This window comes from Bos javanicus, chromosome 7, assembly GCF_032452875.1.
Source record: "Bos javanicus breed banteng chromosome 7, ARS-OSU_banteng_1.0, whole genome shotgun sequence".
Classification (NCBI taxonomy): Eukaryota; Metazoa; Chordata; class Mammalia; order Artiodactyla; family Bovidae; genus Bos; species Bos javanicus.
Genome location: NC_083874.1, coordinates 16,732,062 through 16,750,103, shown reverse-complemented (window position 1 = coordinate 16,750,103; position 18,042 = coordinate 16,732,062). Strand labels below are relative to the sequence as shown.

The 18,042-nt window shown below is 54.0% G+C and overlaps 1 protein-coding gene and 1 long non-coding RNA gene across 2 annotated transcripts; one reads left to right on the top strand and one right to left on the bottom strand.

The window, feature by feature from the left end:
- Positions 1 to 2,355: 2,355 nt before the first annotated feature.
- Positions 2,356 to 12,202, bottom strand: RAB11B (RAB11B, member RAS oncogene family). The gene is made up of 5 exons (XM_061422400.1): positions 11,981 to 12,202; positions 5,354 to 5,549; positions 4,361 to 4,554; positions 3,915 to 3,995; positions 2,356 to 3,341 (listed from the first exon to the last, which is right to left on the bottom strand). Exons 1-5 carry the CDS (start codon positions 12,018 to 12,020, stop codon positions 3,196 to 3,198), a joined length of 657 nt encoding a protein of 218 aa, XP_061278384.1. The 5' UTR covers positions 12,021 to 12,202; the 3' UTR covers positions 2,356 to 3,195.
- A 137-nt stretch (positions 12,203 to 12,339) lies between these two features.
- Positions 12,340 to 18,025, top strand: LOC133250772 (uncharacterized). The gene is made up of 2 exons (XR_009737416.1): positions 12,340 to 12,429; positions 17,737 to 18,025. It is a non-coding gene; the product is annotated as an uncharacterized LOC133250772 (long non-coding RNA).
- The last annotated feature ends 17 nt before the right edge of the window (positions 18,026 to 18,042 follow it).

Below are 18,042 nucleotides of genomic sequence, written 5' to 3'. Positions count from 1 at the left end.
CACCAGGGAACTTCTCTGGGTATACATTCAAAAGAAATGAAAGCCGGAAGTCAGATATTTGTACCACTGTGTTCATAGCAGCATGATCCACAAGTGCCAAAAGATGGAAGCAACCCAAGTGCCCATCCACAGAAAAATGGAATATCCATACAGCCTTAAACGGGAAGGAGAGTCTGACAGCTGCTGCAACGTGGATGATGTGATGGACGTGTTGCTCAGTGAAAAGAGGCTGTCACAAATGAGGATTCCACTTATAGGAGGTCCCTGCTGCTGTTGCTAAGTCACTTCAGTTGTGTCCGACTCTGTGTGACCCCATAGACAGCAGCCCACCAGGCTCCCCCGTCCCTGGGATTCTCCAGGCAAGAACACTGGAGTGGGAGGTCCGAGAGGAGTTAATTTCACAGAGACAGAAAGTTGAATGGTGGCTGGCAGGGGCTGGAGGAGGGAGAAAGAGGAGTTAGTGTTTAGTGGAGACAGAGTTTGAGTTTTGTAGGGTGAAGTTTTGGAGATGGATGGTGGTGATGGCTGGACAACAATATGATATTTAATGTTGCTGAACCATATACTTAAGTGGCTAAGATGGTTTTTTTAAGATGGCATGCTTTATGATATATGTATTTTATGGTAATTATGTGTATTTTAGCATTAAAAAAATACTTCAAGAGCAGTGCCTGGCACAGAGAGAAAACACTGTGCTTATTTTTTTTTTTTTTTTTAACACTGTGCTTATCAAATCACTGTAGAGTAATCGAAACAGCATTGCAGGACTGTCACCCCCCCAAGGGCACAGGGACACATATTCTTGTTCTCAGATATGTGCCCCAGGCCTGGGTCATCACAGAGGCTCCATTAAGACTTGATTTTTGGGGGGTAGGGGGTGGGGACGCTGCTTGCAATGCAGGATCTTAGTTCCCTGACTAGGGATTGAACCTGTGCCCCCCTGCAGTGGAAGCAAGAAATCCTAATCACTGTACTGCCAGGGAATTCCCAGATTTCCTCTTCTGATCACCTGACACCCTTCCGGTGCCTCATCACTTTACCTGGCCCTCCTGAGCCCTCTTTACACCATCCATCCTCTCCATGCCCTGCCCTGTCCAAACCCAGGGGAGTCAGCACCCCCCAGGGGCTGTGTTCAGCCCTGGAGTGTGCAGTCCCACAGGACCCCCAGTTCTCTCACTGGCCTTGGCCCCCTGGACCACACATCCTGATTCCACCTCCCAGGTCAGAACACCCCTGCGGCTCTGGGCTCTGAGCTCTTCCAGGAGAGATGTGTCAGGGTCTGTCCATCCTTCCTGGCAGGGCAGCCGGAGCCTGGAGGGCGTGCCACCACTCCTCCCCCCCGCCCCATCCCACTCTGGTGGCTCTCCTAGGGCTCAAGGGCACAAATGGCTTCTCCCAGAGGCTGGAGCTTCTAGAACAGCTGCCAGCGCTCAGATGATGGGTGGGGGGAGACACGCGCGTGCGCGCGCACACACACACACGCACACGCACACACTCACGGTTATGTGATCAGAGTGGGGCGGGGCATTGCTCTGCCCCCTCCACAGTGAGAAGTGATCCTCAGGCCAGTCCTGCCCACACGGGCCAAGGGGAGAAGCTGGGTCCTGAGGAGACCCAGAGGAACCGTCAGCGCCCTCCACCCCTCCTCTGTCACGGGTGTTCCCCCAGTGGGCACTCCTCAAAGGCTGGTCTAGGATGGAGTGAGCTGGGGTGGAGCTGACATCGAGCAAGGTGACGGCTGAGGAGAAGGCCAGGTGGGCGGTAGAATGTCAGCTGCTGCTGCTGCTGCTAAGTCGCTTCAGTCGTGTTCGACTCTGTGCGACCCCATAGACGGCAGCCCACCAGGCTCCCCCGTCCCTGGGATTCTCCAGGCAAGAACACTGGAGTGGGTTGCCATTTCCTTCTCCAATGCGTGAAAGTGAAGTCGCTCGCTCAGTCGTGTCCGACTCTCAGCGACCCCATGGACTGCAGCCCACCAAGCCCCTCCGTCCATGGGATTCTCCAGGCAAGAGTACTGGAGTGGGGTGCCATTGAATGTCAGCAGTGAACCCCAACCTGGGGGCTGAGAACGGGGAGCAGTGGACACAGCCCACCCTTTCACACCCTCAGGTCTTAGGCCTGGCAGTCCTAGTGCCGGGGGCGTCTAACTGCCCAGCCCCCAGCCTTTCCTGCCTCCCTGCCTCGGGGCGGCAGGAAGAGGGTCCACCCAACCACACCCTCACCCACCCCAGGACCACGGTGGGATCTGCTCTGTCCTGCGCAGGGGCTGAGCCATGGCGATGGGCGCCTGCAGTGAGACCCCAGCTCAGGAGCGCCACCTGGCAAAGAAAAAGAAGACAAAGGCGCAGCGGCAGGTTTCTGTACAGGAAGTTCGAATTATACATTTTAGTAACCGGGCGAGAGAAACGAGGCATCCGGGCAACAATGCAGGGGCCACAGGGAGAATAAGAGATCGAGAGCTAGGGTTTGGCGTAAATCTTACAAAGTGTATAAAGAATCTGTGTTTCTCTACAATAACAAAAAACCAAAGGCTACAAGAGCGGTTGTATATACAAAACACGGAGATATTGCTTCACTTGCAAACAGGTTCCTGACCAGACGGGGAGACAAGACAGAAAGGGGGGCACAGGATGGGGTGAAGGCTGGAGAGCGCGCTGCGTGCAAAAAGGAGGGGGAGGTGGGGAGAGGGTCTTCTCCCAGCATAAATCTACAGGCAGGAGCTTGAGTCGCGCACGCGCGGGAGAGGATGAAGGCGTGCGCGGTGCCGGCTGTGCGTGGGCGAGCAGGCGGTTGAGAGCCAAGTGTCCGCCTGCCCAGCCCCCGGCGCCTTGCTTGGCTGGCTGAATCAGCCAGGAGTGGGGTTCGGGGTGGGAACCCGCCAGAGAGGGAGGGCGGCGATCGCTCCTCTGAGGCTGCCGTGGAAAACTGGAAGAGCCTGCTGCTCATCCCCCTGGCCTCTGGCCCGCGCCTTCCTCCTACCACCCTCCCCGCCCCGCAGAGATGAGAGGCCCACTGGAACCCAAGGAGAGCAGGTGCAGCAGCCAGGGGCTCCTAGCTTTCCTTGGTCTGGTTCTTCGAGCGGAGCTTGAGGGGAGGGCCGGAGCCAGTCGTAGAGGGGCGGGAGGGTGGGGGCGGGGCAGTGAGAGGGGCGGAGGGCCGGGACGTGCACGCACGCTTGGAACAGGTGCGGGGCGGTCACAGGTTCTGGCAGCACTGCAGCTTGTTGGGTTTCTGTCCGTCGGTGGTGGGCGGCACGCTGATGTCCACAACGTTGTTTCCGGGGGACTCGTCGTGCGCTGCACGGTCCGCAATTTGCTTCTGTGACACGATGCGATAGATCTCTACGGGGTGGGGGGAGGGAAGCACAGGGTGAGGCCGCAGTACTCTTCCGGATGTCACCTCCTCCAGGCAGCCCTCCGGATGCTGAGTTGGAATCCCTCCCAAAGGCTCCCACTGTGCCCTGGGCGCCCCTTAATGGGCTCCCGGAGGTTCCCCCCAATCCCCAAGGCTAGCTGTGTACCCGGAAACAGAAGGACCCACACCTGTCTGCAAATGTACCTCCCACCCAGGGCCACTCGTTCTGTAAGATCAGAGGCCTTCTTTTCCAAGGAGAAATTTCCAGAAGCCCGTGGGCTCCGAGTCCCTGAGGCCACATGCCTCCCGCCGACCCTGCAGGCTGTTCTCTAGTGAAGCTACCAGGACCCACCTGCAGGAGGGTCCCTGTGTTGTGAGTGACAGTACGGGTGGGACCTGGCCTCATGCTGTGGAGCAGGCCCTGTCTGTCCCCATGTCTAGACTGAACAGTGGTTTTCATGAAGGAAGGTTTGGGGGCTGTGCTCTGGAGCATGTGACCTGGGTGGCTGGGGCCCTGCTCATGCCCACCCTCTGGGACCCCAGCTTGGCCCTGTGACCACCTGTGAGGATGTTCTTAAATGCTTCCTCCACGTTGGTGGAATCCAGGGCTGAGGTCTCAATGAAGGACAAGTTGTTCTTTTCTGGAAGAGAGGATGTGGCCCAGGTGAGTCAGCTGGGGGGGTGGGGTGGGGGGCACCCCTACCCTCTCCTGGGGACCCTGCCTGCCTGCCCACTCACCTGGTCCAGGAGATGAAGGTTGGGGGCCAAAGGGGTAGGACTGGATACTTACTCTCGGGGAGGGGAGACTGGCTCTGTGGCCACAGGCATGGAAGATGCACCCAGTGTGGGCCAGCTGCCTTGCCTGCCTTCCAGATGCTTCTCTGACACCTCAGTCAGAGTCCCGCTCTCAGCAGCATGGCCCCTCGAGGCCCCGGCCAGAGCAGATGACCCAGAGTGACCCCCTGGCTGCCCTCTGGCCACCCCTTCAGGTCTGGTGGGCACTCACCTGCGAAGGCGCGGGCCTCATCCGTGGGCACAGCCCGCAGGTGGCGCAGGTCGCTCTTGTTGCCCACCAGCATGATGACGATGTTGCTGTCAGCATGGTCCCGCAGCTCCTTCAGCCAGCGCTCCACGTTCTCATACGTCAGGTGCTTGGCAATGTCATATACCAGCAGGGCGCCCACTGCACCACGGTAGTACCTGCGAGGATGGAGGGGTGGGGCCAGGTGTGAGCTGAGTCAGTGCCTGAGGGGGCATCCCAGGCTCCATGGGCAGCAGCTCCTTGGCCTGAGGGGTGACCAACATGGCCTCGAGAGAGAGGTGCGTGTCCTGAGGCCCCAGGCTCCACCCCCCAGATTCAGCTCAGGAATGGGGAGGCCTGAGAGAGAGTTGGGAATCTGGGGTCAGAAGACACTCCTTGGGTCAACCACTAAAAGGAGAAGACCACCACACAGGGAAATGCCCTGTGTGGCCTAATGCCTGCTGTGGCCTGTCCTGTCCGGGGCACCAAGCAGATGGATGGACAGGCATTCAGTCCAAGAGATCAAGGAGCGGAGGAAGGGACCTGGCCTCAGTGAAAGGAATCCAGGAGGCAGCAAGTGGCTGATGGAAGTTGGAAGGGTCAGGGAAGAGGCAGCCTGTGGGGTCATGATGGCTACTGGGAGGCCAGGATGGAGTGGGACATGGTGAGCACTGGTGGGGGGCTGGGCGGGCTGAGCAGACAGGATGGGGCGCAGGCAGAGGGGAGTGGCCCAGGCCAAGACTGACGATGACAGCCCTCACCATGCAGCCAGTGCCCAGAGGCACGGCAATACGTCAACAGGACCCAGGGGTCAGAGGGGCTGTGGGGCGTGCCCACCTGGGGGTCACAGCATGGCCAAGACTGGGCACCAGCCTTCTAGCGGGTCCACAGCTCCCAGGGATCTTGTCCCTCCACCCTGGGCCTCCTGCTCTCGGGGTTGTGTTCACGATTCCCCTCTCCCCTGGCCCCGCTGCTCACGCCGAGGTGATGGCGCGGTAGCGCTCCTGGCCAGCAGTGTCCCAGATCTGCGCCTTGATGGTCTTGCCGTCCACCTGGATGCTGCGGGTGGCGAATTCAACGCCGATGGTGCTCTTGCTCTCCAGGTTGAACTCGTTGCGGGTGAAGCGGGACAGCAGGTTGCTCTTCCCCACGCCCGAGTCCCCGATAAGCACCACTGGGGGGAGGGGTGGGGAGGGGCACGAGTGAGGCTCCCTGGGCCAGAAGCGGGCAGTGCCCCAGAGCCGAGACCCCACATGCCACCCACATCCACCCACAGGGCCTTCACAGCGGCGCCCAGGGTGCTGCAGACGCATGACAAGAGTCAGATGGAGCGGAGTCAGTACTGTCCTGGGCCCCTAGCATGAGGTACGACACGAATAGGGTCCTTTAGAGCAGGGCTGCCCCAGATGGGACCCAGGCACTGGGCAGAAGGCAGCCTGGGGAGTCGCAAACCTCGACAGTCCCAAACTTCCCTGGTGACCTGGGAAGTCAGGGCATGCCTGAGAAAGCCTCAGGACTGGGTGACCTTCCGCAGGTCACTTAACCTCTCTGGGCTGCCTTTTCCACAGGAAGACAGTGACGGGAGCACCTTAGGGAGGGGGTCATGGGAATGCCTGGGATCGGAACTCAGCCAACATCTGGTACACTAGGGCAGGTTTGCAGGGCAGGTAGGGGGGTGGTGTCAGATCATCCTGCAGGCACGACGGAACAAGAGCCTGCCTGAGCCGTGAACGCAGAGCAGGGCAGAAAATGGGCGAGTCTCTCTCCACTCTTCCCTTTATCGTGCTGCCTGTCCCCAGCTGTGTAAGCCCTGCCTCTGGGGGCCCAGCCACTCCAGGCTCTGGGCTGGAAAGGCCAGGAGGGGCTGTGTTCAGGCTCAGAACACAGTCCCGGGGACTTGTGTCCGTGTGTGCACCGTGTGTGCGCAGTGCAGAAGAAACAGCGTCTCTCTAGATGCTCCAGTTGGAAACCACAGGGACGCCCAAGCGTTGGTCTTAGGCTCTGGCACCCCAGGGGCTGCGGACATGGTCGGTCGCTCAAGGCCCCAGCGAAGTTTTTCCTTGATGAGAAATTCTATGTGTGCGCGCCCAGATTCCTGCTGCTTGTTACAGCTTCGCTGCTCCCTGACCCCAGACAGGAGCTTCTACGTTTATTCTCAGCGTCGACGAACAGGCTGTTTTCCTCTACGCCGCCAGAGGGCGACTGTGAGCACCCAGAGTGGGTTCCCCCCCGTCCCCTACCCCCTCATAGGGATCCCACCTCCAAAGTCCGGAGCCCACAGGGCCCTGCATGACCTGCCCCGTCCCCTCCCTGCCCTCATCTCCCCTCTTTTTCCCCCCTCACTCACTCTGTTCCAGACACGTGGGCCTCCTCGCGACACTACCCTTTACCTGGAAGGTTATTCCCCAAGTACCCACCAGGTTCCTGCTCTCCTCTGTGTGGCCCCTCTGGTGGCACTTGATCAAGGAGGCCAAACCCTGCCATTTTCTTAAAACGTCATTCCCCAGTCCCCTTCCCTGCCTTTCCTCCATAGCTTCCAACCCACCACACTCGCCAGCTTTCATTTAATGATTTTTTTTGTCACTCTGCCTCGAGGGCAGCCATCTTGGACAGTCTGGTTTGCTTGTCGTATCCCCAGGACCTGGCGCGGTGTGGCGCACAGGACACACCTGATTAATACCTATTGGATGAACGAATGCCAAAGGAGCTGGCGGAGCTTCCCAGGCCCACCTCTCCCCCACTGGGAGATGCCCAGGTCACCATCCTCGGGCTCTAAGTAAGGAGGGGTAGGCCAGGCAGCTCCCAGGACTCAGTACGCTCTCTGGACTGGCTGCATTAGAGCCAAGAATAACAAGAACAAGAAGAATGTTCTGTGCTGAGAAAGCTCTTGATGTGCTATCACCTCACATATACATCACATGACGCATTTTACAGATGAGAAACTGAGGTGCAGACAGGCAGCCACTTGCGTGGGACCATCCAGTTGAAGAGTGGTTCAGCAGGATGTGAACCCAGGATTCCTAAGTACAGGGCTGAGCTCAGGGGTCTGGGTTTAGCCTCCTCTCCCACCATCTGGGGTATCCTGACCCCCTACAGTAGCTGGAAACTCCTTTTCATCCTTCAAAACCCCTGGGTTCAGGCACTCCTCTCCTCTCAAACTACCACCAAGCCACTGATGACAATGCCAATGTCCTCTCCTGACACCATGGGCACCAGACACAAGAATGCCAAGTTGACTTCAGAGAATGGTGGAAAGAGGTCAGTGAACATGGGCCTGAGGGCCAAGGACTCCCAGCCATGCCAGTGGGGCCACGGCTGGACTGACTGTGGGCCCACTGTCCACACCCCCAACCCCTGACCTCCTTCCCATGGTGATGGCATGAATCTGGCCAAAGCCAAGAAGATTTGCACACAGGTCTCATGTCCTCAGGAACAGAACAGGAAATGCAGAGGAAGAGGGTCCCTTTGGGCCCGGCCCTGTATTCCCCCTACCCTCTCACGGTCTTCCCAGCCTTGTCCATCTGTCCAGCCTGGGGGTCCCATTCTCCACATGGGGTCTGCTCTGGCCCAGCCAACAATCTCTTGAGCCCCACAGGCCAGGCCCAGCCCTAAGGGCTTTGTTATGGAGTTCGCAAGGCCACCCCAGGGACAGATGCTCACATGATCATGTATAGTTGGGGATGCTTAACCCAGAGTGACCAAGTCCCCTGGCCCAAGGTCACGCCATGAGAAGAGTGGAGCCCAGAGCCACACAAGGGCCACCAGCCACAGCCCAGACAAATGGCCCAGAAGGCAGGGCTGCCCCCTAGGTCCCTGGCACACGGTGCCCAGTGCAGAACTGGCTGGTGAGGCAGTGGCCAGGCCAGTCCTGTGTGCAGGCTGTGGAATAAGGATGGCATTGTCCAAAGTACAAGTCATCTGTTGTCTCAGGGAAAGAAAGAGCCCTTGAGGACATGGCCCCCAGCATTTCCCCAGAAGTTGGTGGCATCACTGGCCGGGACACAGTCCCCCAGGGCACACCACTTGGCTGGCCAAGCAGGCAAGCCCCGCTGGCAAAAACAAAGAGCTGGCACCTCTTGGAAACCCTTGGTCCCCTGCCCTGCCCCAGGACAGTGCAGCACATCTAGAGTCCAGCCTCTGACACTCAGGCCACTGAGTGGCCATCAGAGGCACTGCCCCCCCCATTCCAGGCTGATCAGGGGTCACAGATGCTCCCACTGTGGACCTCACCACCTGGTCCATCAGAGGAGAGGTCAAGGGAACCCCTGGGGAATTGACGGGCAGGCTGGGGAAATGGCCCTGGACTGAAAAGGATAAAATGTTAGCAGGATAAAAGTGAGGGTCTATAATTAGATACAAATAAATAAACTCACTTCTGGGGGTGCGAGGGATGAGCCTAGTGGAAAAGGAGAAGCATGTGGGAAAACCCCCAGGGGGACCTGTTGGCCTTGACCAGGAGGACAGGGGAGCCAACCTGTGATGTGGCTGCCAGAAAAGCACATTGGTGCCGGGAGGGCTGGGCAGAGGGCAGCCAGTGTCCTGAGTGAGCGGTGTGGCCCCTCAATGCCCAGGGCAGGGCCAGGGAAAGGTGACTGAAGCCTGGGGGAGGCTGGGCACAGGATGGGGGATGGGAAGATCACAAACCACTCCACTCCAGAAGGGCTCCCCCGACCAGGCGGCAGGGCGGGGGAGCTGTGTGGTGAGAAAGTGGATCCTTGTCAACCCTTCCAGCACAGCTGTGTCTGGACACCTCTCTACTGCCCAGGCCTGACCCTCTGCAGGCCATGGGGTCACAGGAGGGCCTGTGGGGGGGCAGCTTATTCACATTTCTGTCTACTTGCCATATTTATGGCCAGTGATGTGATAGTGGCAGCTCGCTGCCTGCTGTCTTCCTTCCTTCTTTATTTCCCAGAGTCAGAATTTCCTTTTCCTATTTAACTGAGTGGATTTAGAGACAAATATTAAAAGATAATTGGCAGGGGAGGGGGAGGGTTCTTCCCTGGTGGCTCAGTGGTAAAGAATTGCCTGCCAATGCAGGAGACACAGGTTCAACCCCTGGTCTGGGATGATCCCTCATGCCATAGGGCAGCTAAGCCTGTGTGCCACAATTATTGAGCCTGGGAGCCAACACTACTGAAACACGCATGCCCCAGTGTCTATGCTCTGCAACAAGAAAAGCCATTGCAATGAGAAGCTGACACCACCACAGAGAAACTAGCCCCCTCTTGCCGCAACGAGAGAAAAGTCCGCACAGCAACAAAGACTTAGCACAGCCAAAAATAAATAATAGAGGGTCAAAAAATAATAGAGAGGTCCTCTGACAAGGCATTAAGTGTGAAGGGAGGTCTCAGATGACCAGACTGGGAACCGCTGACCTTGTGGGTTAGACTGTCACTTCTGACCCGGCTCGAGGTCAGCAGGGCACCTGCTAGAGCGCAGGGGGAGAGGGCAGTGGGGCAGGCGGGCATTGCCCCCTGGGGCCAGTTGTCCCTGAAGTATTTCCAGAAAGAGGACTCAGGAGATGGGTCCTGGGAAGCGCACAGCCCAGTTCCAGTGCCCCTGACCCAGTAACTGTTCTTCTGGGAACAGACTTCAAGGAAATAAACCAAAGGACAAAAGATGACTCGTGCAAACACTTGGAGCTGGATTATTTACAACAGCAAATTGTTGTGTTCCGAGTGGACCTGGAATTAGCTCTCAAGGGTGGCCAATGTCAGCTGGGGAGCCCAGCTCAGCGGCACAGGACCTGACCAAAGCCTAGGTTCACACAGAAGACTCTGGAAAGTCAGTGACCCCTAAACCAGCCCTGCAAATAACAAGTGAGGAAGGACCACAGAAACACTGGGAGGGGGAATTTCCCTGGTGATCGACCCAGTGGCTAAGACTCCATGCTCCCAATGCAAGGGGGCCAGGGTTCAATCCTTGGTCAGGGTACTAGATCCCACATGCCGCAACTAAGTCCCAATGCAGCCAGATAAATAAATATTTATAAAAGAAAAGAGACTCTGGGAGGAACGCCCCCTACCCAGGCCTGCCCAGCAGTACACATGCAGGTGGGAGCCAGTCAGCACCTGGGGAGCAGCCCCCTGGAGTAGGCTGGGTAGACATAGGCACCATGTGCTGCAGGACTGGCATCCAGGCCACCTGTCACCCACCCTCAAAGCCCTGACAGTGTCCATTCTCGCCTCTAATGTGAGACCCCCCAGGGCTCAGTCAGCACCTGAGCCAGATGCCTGCTGACCACACAGCCTCACCTGCTGGCAACCTATGAGCTTGCAAGCAGCTCCTGGAGCCCACAATGCTGTGTGACAGAGTGGCACAGGGGCTCCCTCTGCCCAGAAACCATTCACTACTGGAGATCCCACTTTCTACATCCCCAAGGTCCCCAGAACCCCAGACTCAACCAGGGATGATACCACAGACACATAGTGACGGGCACACTACATTCCCAGCCATGGCCAAGCTCCCCCAATGAGGCAAAGATGCCAAAGGCTGGCATGGGAGGTAGCATGGCAAGGGTGCCCCGAGTGGGCCTGGAGTTAGCTCTCAAGGGTGGCCAATGTCGGCCGGGGAACACAGCTCAGTGGCACAGGACCTGGCCAAAGCCTAGGTTGGCACAGAAGGCTCTGGAAAGTCAGTGACCCCTAAGCCAGCCCAGCAATGGCTGCCTGACCTGCCCACGTCTTACTTGAGGCCCCTAGAGCCCTCTGCTCCCTGGCCAAGGAAGATCCTTTGGTAGGTTGGAGGAGGAGGTCTGACAACCCCAGGTACACTGCTTAAATGGTCTGGGTTCAAATCCTGCTCCACCACGTAAACTGTGCCCGTTTCCAGGTTCGTAAAGAGAAAGACTGGATAATACAATACCGACCTCACTGTGGCGAGGGCTTCAATGAATTCACGTGTGTAAAGTGCTTAGAAAAGTGCAGGTATTTGGAGAGCGCTCTTAAAAGAGTTCTAAGAGTTAACCATTAGGTCTGGGTTTAGCACACACAGTCCCTGACTTCCCCCCCCACTCCAGGTGCCCCTCAACGCATTTCCGACTCCACTTCCCAATCCAGGCTCCACTGCCCTCCCACCACCACCACACCTTGATCCCCATTGTTCTCCCCTACCTTCCCGGGCACCCTACAGATGCACTGCCACTAATCAAAACAGGCCCCTCCCACTAGGTGAGAGCACCGCCCCCATTCGCCCAGCCCATTTCTTGGACACGCCCACCACATCCTAGCACCGCCTCTAACGGCCCCGCCCCCATCGCGAAGGGAGCTTTCCACTCAGCCCGGCCCGCCAAATGCTGGGGCGGCCCCGCCCCTCTGAAGGCCCCGCCCCTAACGGCCTCTCCCACTGCCCGGGGCCCCACCCACTCTGGGCCCTGGCCCCGCCTCGGCGCATCCCGGGCCCCCAAGCCTCTCTGGGCAGCCGGCCTCGCATGGCCGCGCACCCTGGCCCGAACTTGACCAAGACCGGCCTTCACTGGCCTTTCTCGGCTGCCCGGCCTGCTGGGCCCCAAGCTTCGGGCTGCGGCCTAGGCCCAGAGGCCTGAAGCGCAGCCTCGGCTCCTGCCTGCCACCGCCCGCTTGCCCGTCTGTGCCCCACCGACCGCACCTTTGAATAGGTAGTCGTACTCGTCGTCCCGGGTCCCCATTGTCCTGGCGCTTCCGGCGGGATCGGCGACTCCGCAGCCCCACCACAAACACCCGACGGGGGCGGAGCCGGCGCCGCGCAGAGCGGCGGCCGAATGGCCAATCAGCGGTGGGTGATGTAGCGACCGGCACCCAGGGCAGCCAATAAGAGACGGAAGCAGAGCCTCTGGGGTGGGCGCCTCCGGAGACCCACCTTCTTCGCCCTCGGTCTCCCGGAGAAAGGCGGAAGGAATGCGGACCTTTCGGAAGTGACAGCCTCACCAGCCTATCAGAAGCGAGTTCTGGAAGGCGGGGCGGAAGACTGGAAGAATGGAACGGATTGACGGGGCGAGTAGCCAATGAGAGGTTTGATTCAGATAGTACCGGGCCACCAGATGACCTGTCCGGGAAGGGAAATAGGGCTACGTCCAGGTAGTGTTACGCTATTTAACGTCCCGATGACGTCATAGGTCAATGCGCGCTGCTCTGCGGTACGCCCACTCCCACCCTCGCTGCCCCAGTAAATGACAGCTCCTGGCGGGCATCTGTGTGTGGACCTTTTCTTCTTAGAGGTCCCCTTCTTTCTGGGTTGCAGTTTCCATCCCTACGGCGGCCTCGGTTTCCTCACTCTGTATAACAGGGAAGAAATCTTAGGGAATCTTGGAGTATAACTAGATCATTGATCTAAACAGATCTAATCTACCACCACCGTCAGTCATTGGGTCTTTGTTTAACAAATATATATAAATCCTTACTGGATGTCAGAATCCCTCTGCCAAGCAGGAGATGCAGGTTTGATTGTGGAGAAGGAAATGGCAACCCACTCTAGTATTCTTGCCTGAAGAATCCCATGAACAGAGGAGCCTGGTGGGCTACAGTCCATAGGGTTGCAAAGAGTCGGACACAACTGAGCGACTAAACAACATCTGGGATGTCAGACACTCTCCCCTTCTCTGTCTCTTTATCTTGTTTTATTCCACATCTCTTCTGCCGTAAGGAGGATTTATTTATCTTCCCTTGACATTAAAGTATATTTCCCTCTCAATCCTGTTAATAAACAAAATTCAACTGAGTAAATGTGAAGATCTTATTGCCCTTATTAAAAGGTTCATGAATCAAGCAACATCTCATCTGTCAAGCAGAGATAATTCCCAGTTGTTGTTGTTCAGTAACTCAGTTGTGTCCAACTCTTTGCGACCCCATGGGCTGCAGCACCCCAGGCTTCCCTGTCCTTCACCATCTCCCAGGGTTTGCTCAAAACCATGTCCATTGAGTCAATGATGCCATCCAACCATCACATCCTCTGTCACCCTCTTCTCCTGCCTTCAATCTTTCCCCGCATCAGTGTCTTTTTCAATGAGCTGACTCTTTGAATCAGGTGGCCAAAGTATTGAAGCTTCAGCTTCAGCATCAGTCCTTCCAATCAACCTTCCATTGAGGGTTCATTTCCTTTAGGATTGTACAAAATGGAAGACTTTTATAGAAAAGAGGGTGGAACAAAGAAGTCATGCACAACAGAAAAATGAAAGCCTTCAGGTGAGACCAGCTTTTGATTGGCTGAATTGTGGTGTTTCCATTGGCTGGACAGGAAGAAAGTCTTCTTTTCTCCCACTTGAGTGAAGTAGTAGCAGTTTCTGTTTGGGAGCGTAAGGTGCCTCTCTTCTGGTTGGGGTCTGTAACTGATATCTTCCTGTTTGGGGTAATTGAAGAGTGGCAGGTCATAAGAGCTCCCTCTGCAAGCCTTTTTAACTCCTTTTTCTTTTTTTAATTTGCCTGCGCTGGGTCTTAGTTGCCGCATGCGGAATCTTTTAGTTGAGTCATGGAGGCTCTTAGTTGCAGCATGTGGAATCTAGTTTTCCTGACCAGGGATCAAATCAGGGCCCCCTGCCTTGGGAGTGTGGGATCTTAACCACTGCGTCACGAGGGAAGTCCCTTTGATGCCAATTTTAGTTGAGGTTTCCTGTTATTAATTTTCACAAATATATTTACATATTTAGTTTCTGTCCCCCACCAACAGAGCATCAACCCTGTGAGGGCAGAGACTGTGTTTGTGGCCATCACTGCTTTGTCATAGCTAGTGCACAATAAATGGTTGATTAATGATAGTGTAAGTGTAGGGGCTTCCCAGGTGGCACAGTGGTGAAGAATTTGCCTACAATGCAGGAGATGCAGGAGACTCGGGTTTGATCCCTGGGTCAGAAAGATGGAGGAGGAAATGGCAACCCAATCCAGTATTCTTGCCTGGAAAATTCTATAGGCAGAGGAGCCTGGTGGGCAGGCTACAGTCCATGGGGTTGCAACAAGTCAGACACAACTGAGCATGCAGGCATGCTCTATGCAGTGTAAGCATAGAGCTCATGTGCTAATTATAGTAATTATTATAATTGCCTCCTGGACCTCATCCTTGGGATGTTCACCAGGCATCCCAAACACAAATTTGACCTCTTTTCCCGTATTCTCTCCTCCTCCTGTGACTCCATCCCCCCACTCCCATCATCAAAGCCAGAGGTTGTGGACTCCTCTCTTTTTCTCATCCTTTATTCCCCTGCCCCTCTCTCCCATCCCCTCCCTCAATTGCATTACTCTGCCCCTCCTCCCTCCTAAATTTCTGACCACTTGGCACCCTCTCCTCTGCTGCTGCCCCTGTCCCAGCCCTGTCATCACTACCTGGACCTGTGTTTCCTGTTCCCAAAATTCCCTGCTCTGTGCTCACCTCATACAGTCTGTTCTTCGCATAGGAGTCAGAGTCTTTCTTTCTTCCTTTCTTTTCAAATTGAAGTATAGTTGATTTACAATGGGATTCCCTGGTGGCTCAGATGGTAAAGAATCCACCTGCAATGCCGGAGACCTGGGTTTGATCCCTGGGTCGAGAAGATCCCCTGGAGAAGGAAATGGCAATCCACTCCAGTATTCTTGCCTGGGAAATCCCATGGACGGAGGAGACTCATGGGCTACAGTTCATGGTGTTGCAGAGTCAGACATGATCGAACCGACTAACACTTTCACTTTCACTTGATTTACAAGTATATAAATCACTTGATTTATATACTTTCAAGTATATAGCAAAATGATTCATGTAAATATATATGAATATATATTCATATAAATATATATATCTCAGATTATTTTCCATTATAGGCTATTGCAAAATATTGAATATAGTTCCCTGTAGTGTACAATAGGCCCTTGTTGGTTACCTATTTTATGTTTAGTAGTGTGTATATTGGAGCAGGAAATGGCAACCCACTCCAGTGTTCTTGCCTGGAGAATCCCAGAGATGGAGGAGCCTGGTGGGCTGCCGTCTATGGGGTCACACAGAGTCGGACACGACTGATGCGACTTAGCAGCAGTGGCAGCAGCAGCAGTGTGTATATGGGGCTTCCCTGGTGGCACTAGTGGTAAAAAACCTGCCTGCCCATGCCGGAGATGCAAGAGACATAGGCTTGATCCCTGGGTTTGGTTCGTGGGTCGGGAAGATACCCTGGAGGTCGAAATGGCAACCCACTCCAGTCTCTTGCTTGGTGGTGAATGGATCCCATGGACAGAAGAGCCTAGTGGGCTACAGTCCATGGGGTTGCAGAGAGTCAGACATGAACTGAAGCAGCTTAACACGTGCACACACATACTGAGAAAGTCATACCTTTTTTTTCCAGTTCTTTTTTTTAAGTTAGTTCTTTATTGAAGTATTGTTGATTTACAATGTTGTGTTAATTTCAGGTGTATAGTACAGTGATTCATATATATATATAATATATATTCAATTATATATGGAGACATATTTTTCAGAAATTTAAAAATATTTATTTTTATTTATTTGGTTGTGCCAGGTCTTAGTTGCAGCAGGAGTGACCTTCAGTCTTCATTGCAGCATCTTTAATTGTGGCATGTGGGATCTAGTTCCCCGACCAGGGATTGAACCCGAGCCCAGAACACTGAGAGCCCAGAGTCTATTTATTTAATTTTGGCCGATCCATGAAGCTTGTGGGATCTTAGTTCCCCTAAACCAGAAATTAATCCGCACCCTCAGCAGTGAAAGCACAGCCTCCTAACCGCTGGACGGTCAGGGAAGTCCCTCTAACTGGAATTTGAAAGCATCGGCATTGTTTTTTCACCGAGTTTAGTTTTCCTAACCTATTTATAGCAAGTGATATGGGTTTTCCACATGCTGTAGAGATATGCCTCTACTTTTTAAAAAACTCGGTCAATAAGTCCCTGTATGCCTAGGAGTGTGTCGTCTGGCTTAATTATTAACAACACACCCCCCTTTCACTCTCAACAGTGTCTCCATTTGGATGATCAATTAGAAGAGTGTCTCTGTTTGGACCCTTATCTGTAATGGGAATACATGCATGGTGCTGAGACAAATCTTTTAAAAATTTATTTATTTTTATTCATTTGGCCGAGCCAGGTATTCGCAACTGGCCGAGCCAGTTGCAGCAATGGGGATCTCTGATCTTTGCTGTGGCATATGGGGTCTTTTGTTTCGGCATGTGAGATCTAGCTCCCTGACTGGGGTGGAACCTGTGTCCCCTGCATTAGGAGCATGGAGTCTTAGCCACTGGACTGCCAGGAAAGTCCCCAGATGAGGATCTTTCTGTTGACTAGCGTGTCCCAAGCACTTGGGACAGGGCTTGGCCTTTAGTAGGTGCTTAAGAAATATTAGTTGAATTTATATGTGTGTGTGTGTGTGCACACCCGCGCGCTAAGTCACTTCAGTCTTGTCTGCCTCTTTTGTGACTGCATGGACTGTAGCCCGCCAGGCTTCTCTGTCCATGGGGATTCTCCAGGCAAGAATACTGGAGTGGGTTGCCATGCTCTCCTCCAGGGGATCTTCCCGACCCAGGGATCGAAGAACGTGTGTCTCATGTCTTCTGCACTGGCAAGCGTGTTCTTTACCCCTAGTGCCACCTGTGAAGCCTATATATATATATATGTATATATACACTACATACACATACACACATATATATTTTTTCTTTTTATTCACCCCTCCTCACCCCCTATATGTATATATTTTAAGGCTAATTTAAAGGAAAACTTTTGCAGACATAGCCAAAAGTGGGAAGAGTTTACACAAAACTCTGCATTAATGTAAGAGTAGAGGGAATTCCCTGGCAATTCAGTGGTTAGAACTCTTGAGCATTCACTGCCGAGGTCGTGGGTTCAATCCCTGGTAGGAGAACTAAGATCCGCAAGTTGCAAGGCAAGGAAAAAAAAAAAAGTAACACAGTAGAGCTGGGTTGTGCAAGATGGTGGCCATTGGCCACTGTGGCTGCTGAGCCCTTAAATATGGTCGGTCCAAATGGAAATGTGCCGTAAATGTGACATCTATACCGGGTTCAGAAGACTCAGTACGAGAAGCCACGTCAAGTATCTCAGTAACTTTTATATTGACCACATGTTTAAACTGCAATATTTTGAATATATCAGGTTCAATCAAGTACACTCCTAAATAATTTTTTCTTTCTTATATATATATATATATTTTTTTTTTTTTTTTTTTTGCCCATGCCACAAGGCATGTAGGATCTTATTTCCAGACCATGGATCAAAGCTGTACCCCCTGCAGTGGAAGCTCAGAGCCTTAACTACTGGACCACCAGGGGAATCCCCTACTTTGTTTCTTTTTAAACTTTAGCTGTTTTTATTTCCTTTTTCTTTGTTTTGCAAAAACGTGACCCCTAAAAAAAAATAACATTAAATATGCAGCTTACATCCCTATTTCTCTCATGTGGCCAGACACTAAAAGGTTATCAAGATTCATGTGCATAAGTATGATCAGGAAGAGCATCAAACTTTCTCTATTACCTGCTTCCAGAAGGACGAAATGAGGGTTTTGCTTTGTACCTCTGAAAATGAACATGAGATCTCCATTATGAAACCATAAGTGAAGGAAGTTGAAAGCAGATGTTGGAGACGGTGGGGATGACTAGCATTGTCCTCAAGAGCCCTGGAGTGTTCACCCTCCACCCTGTGAGCCTGTTTATGCGGACTCTGAAAACTGTCCACTTTGAAAAACAAACCAAAGGACATAAAAGAATGAAA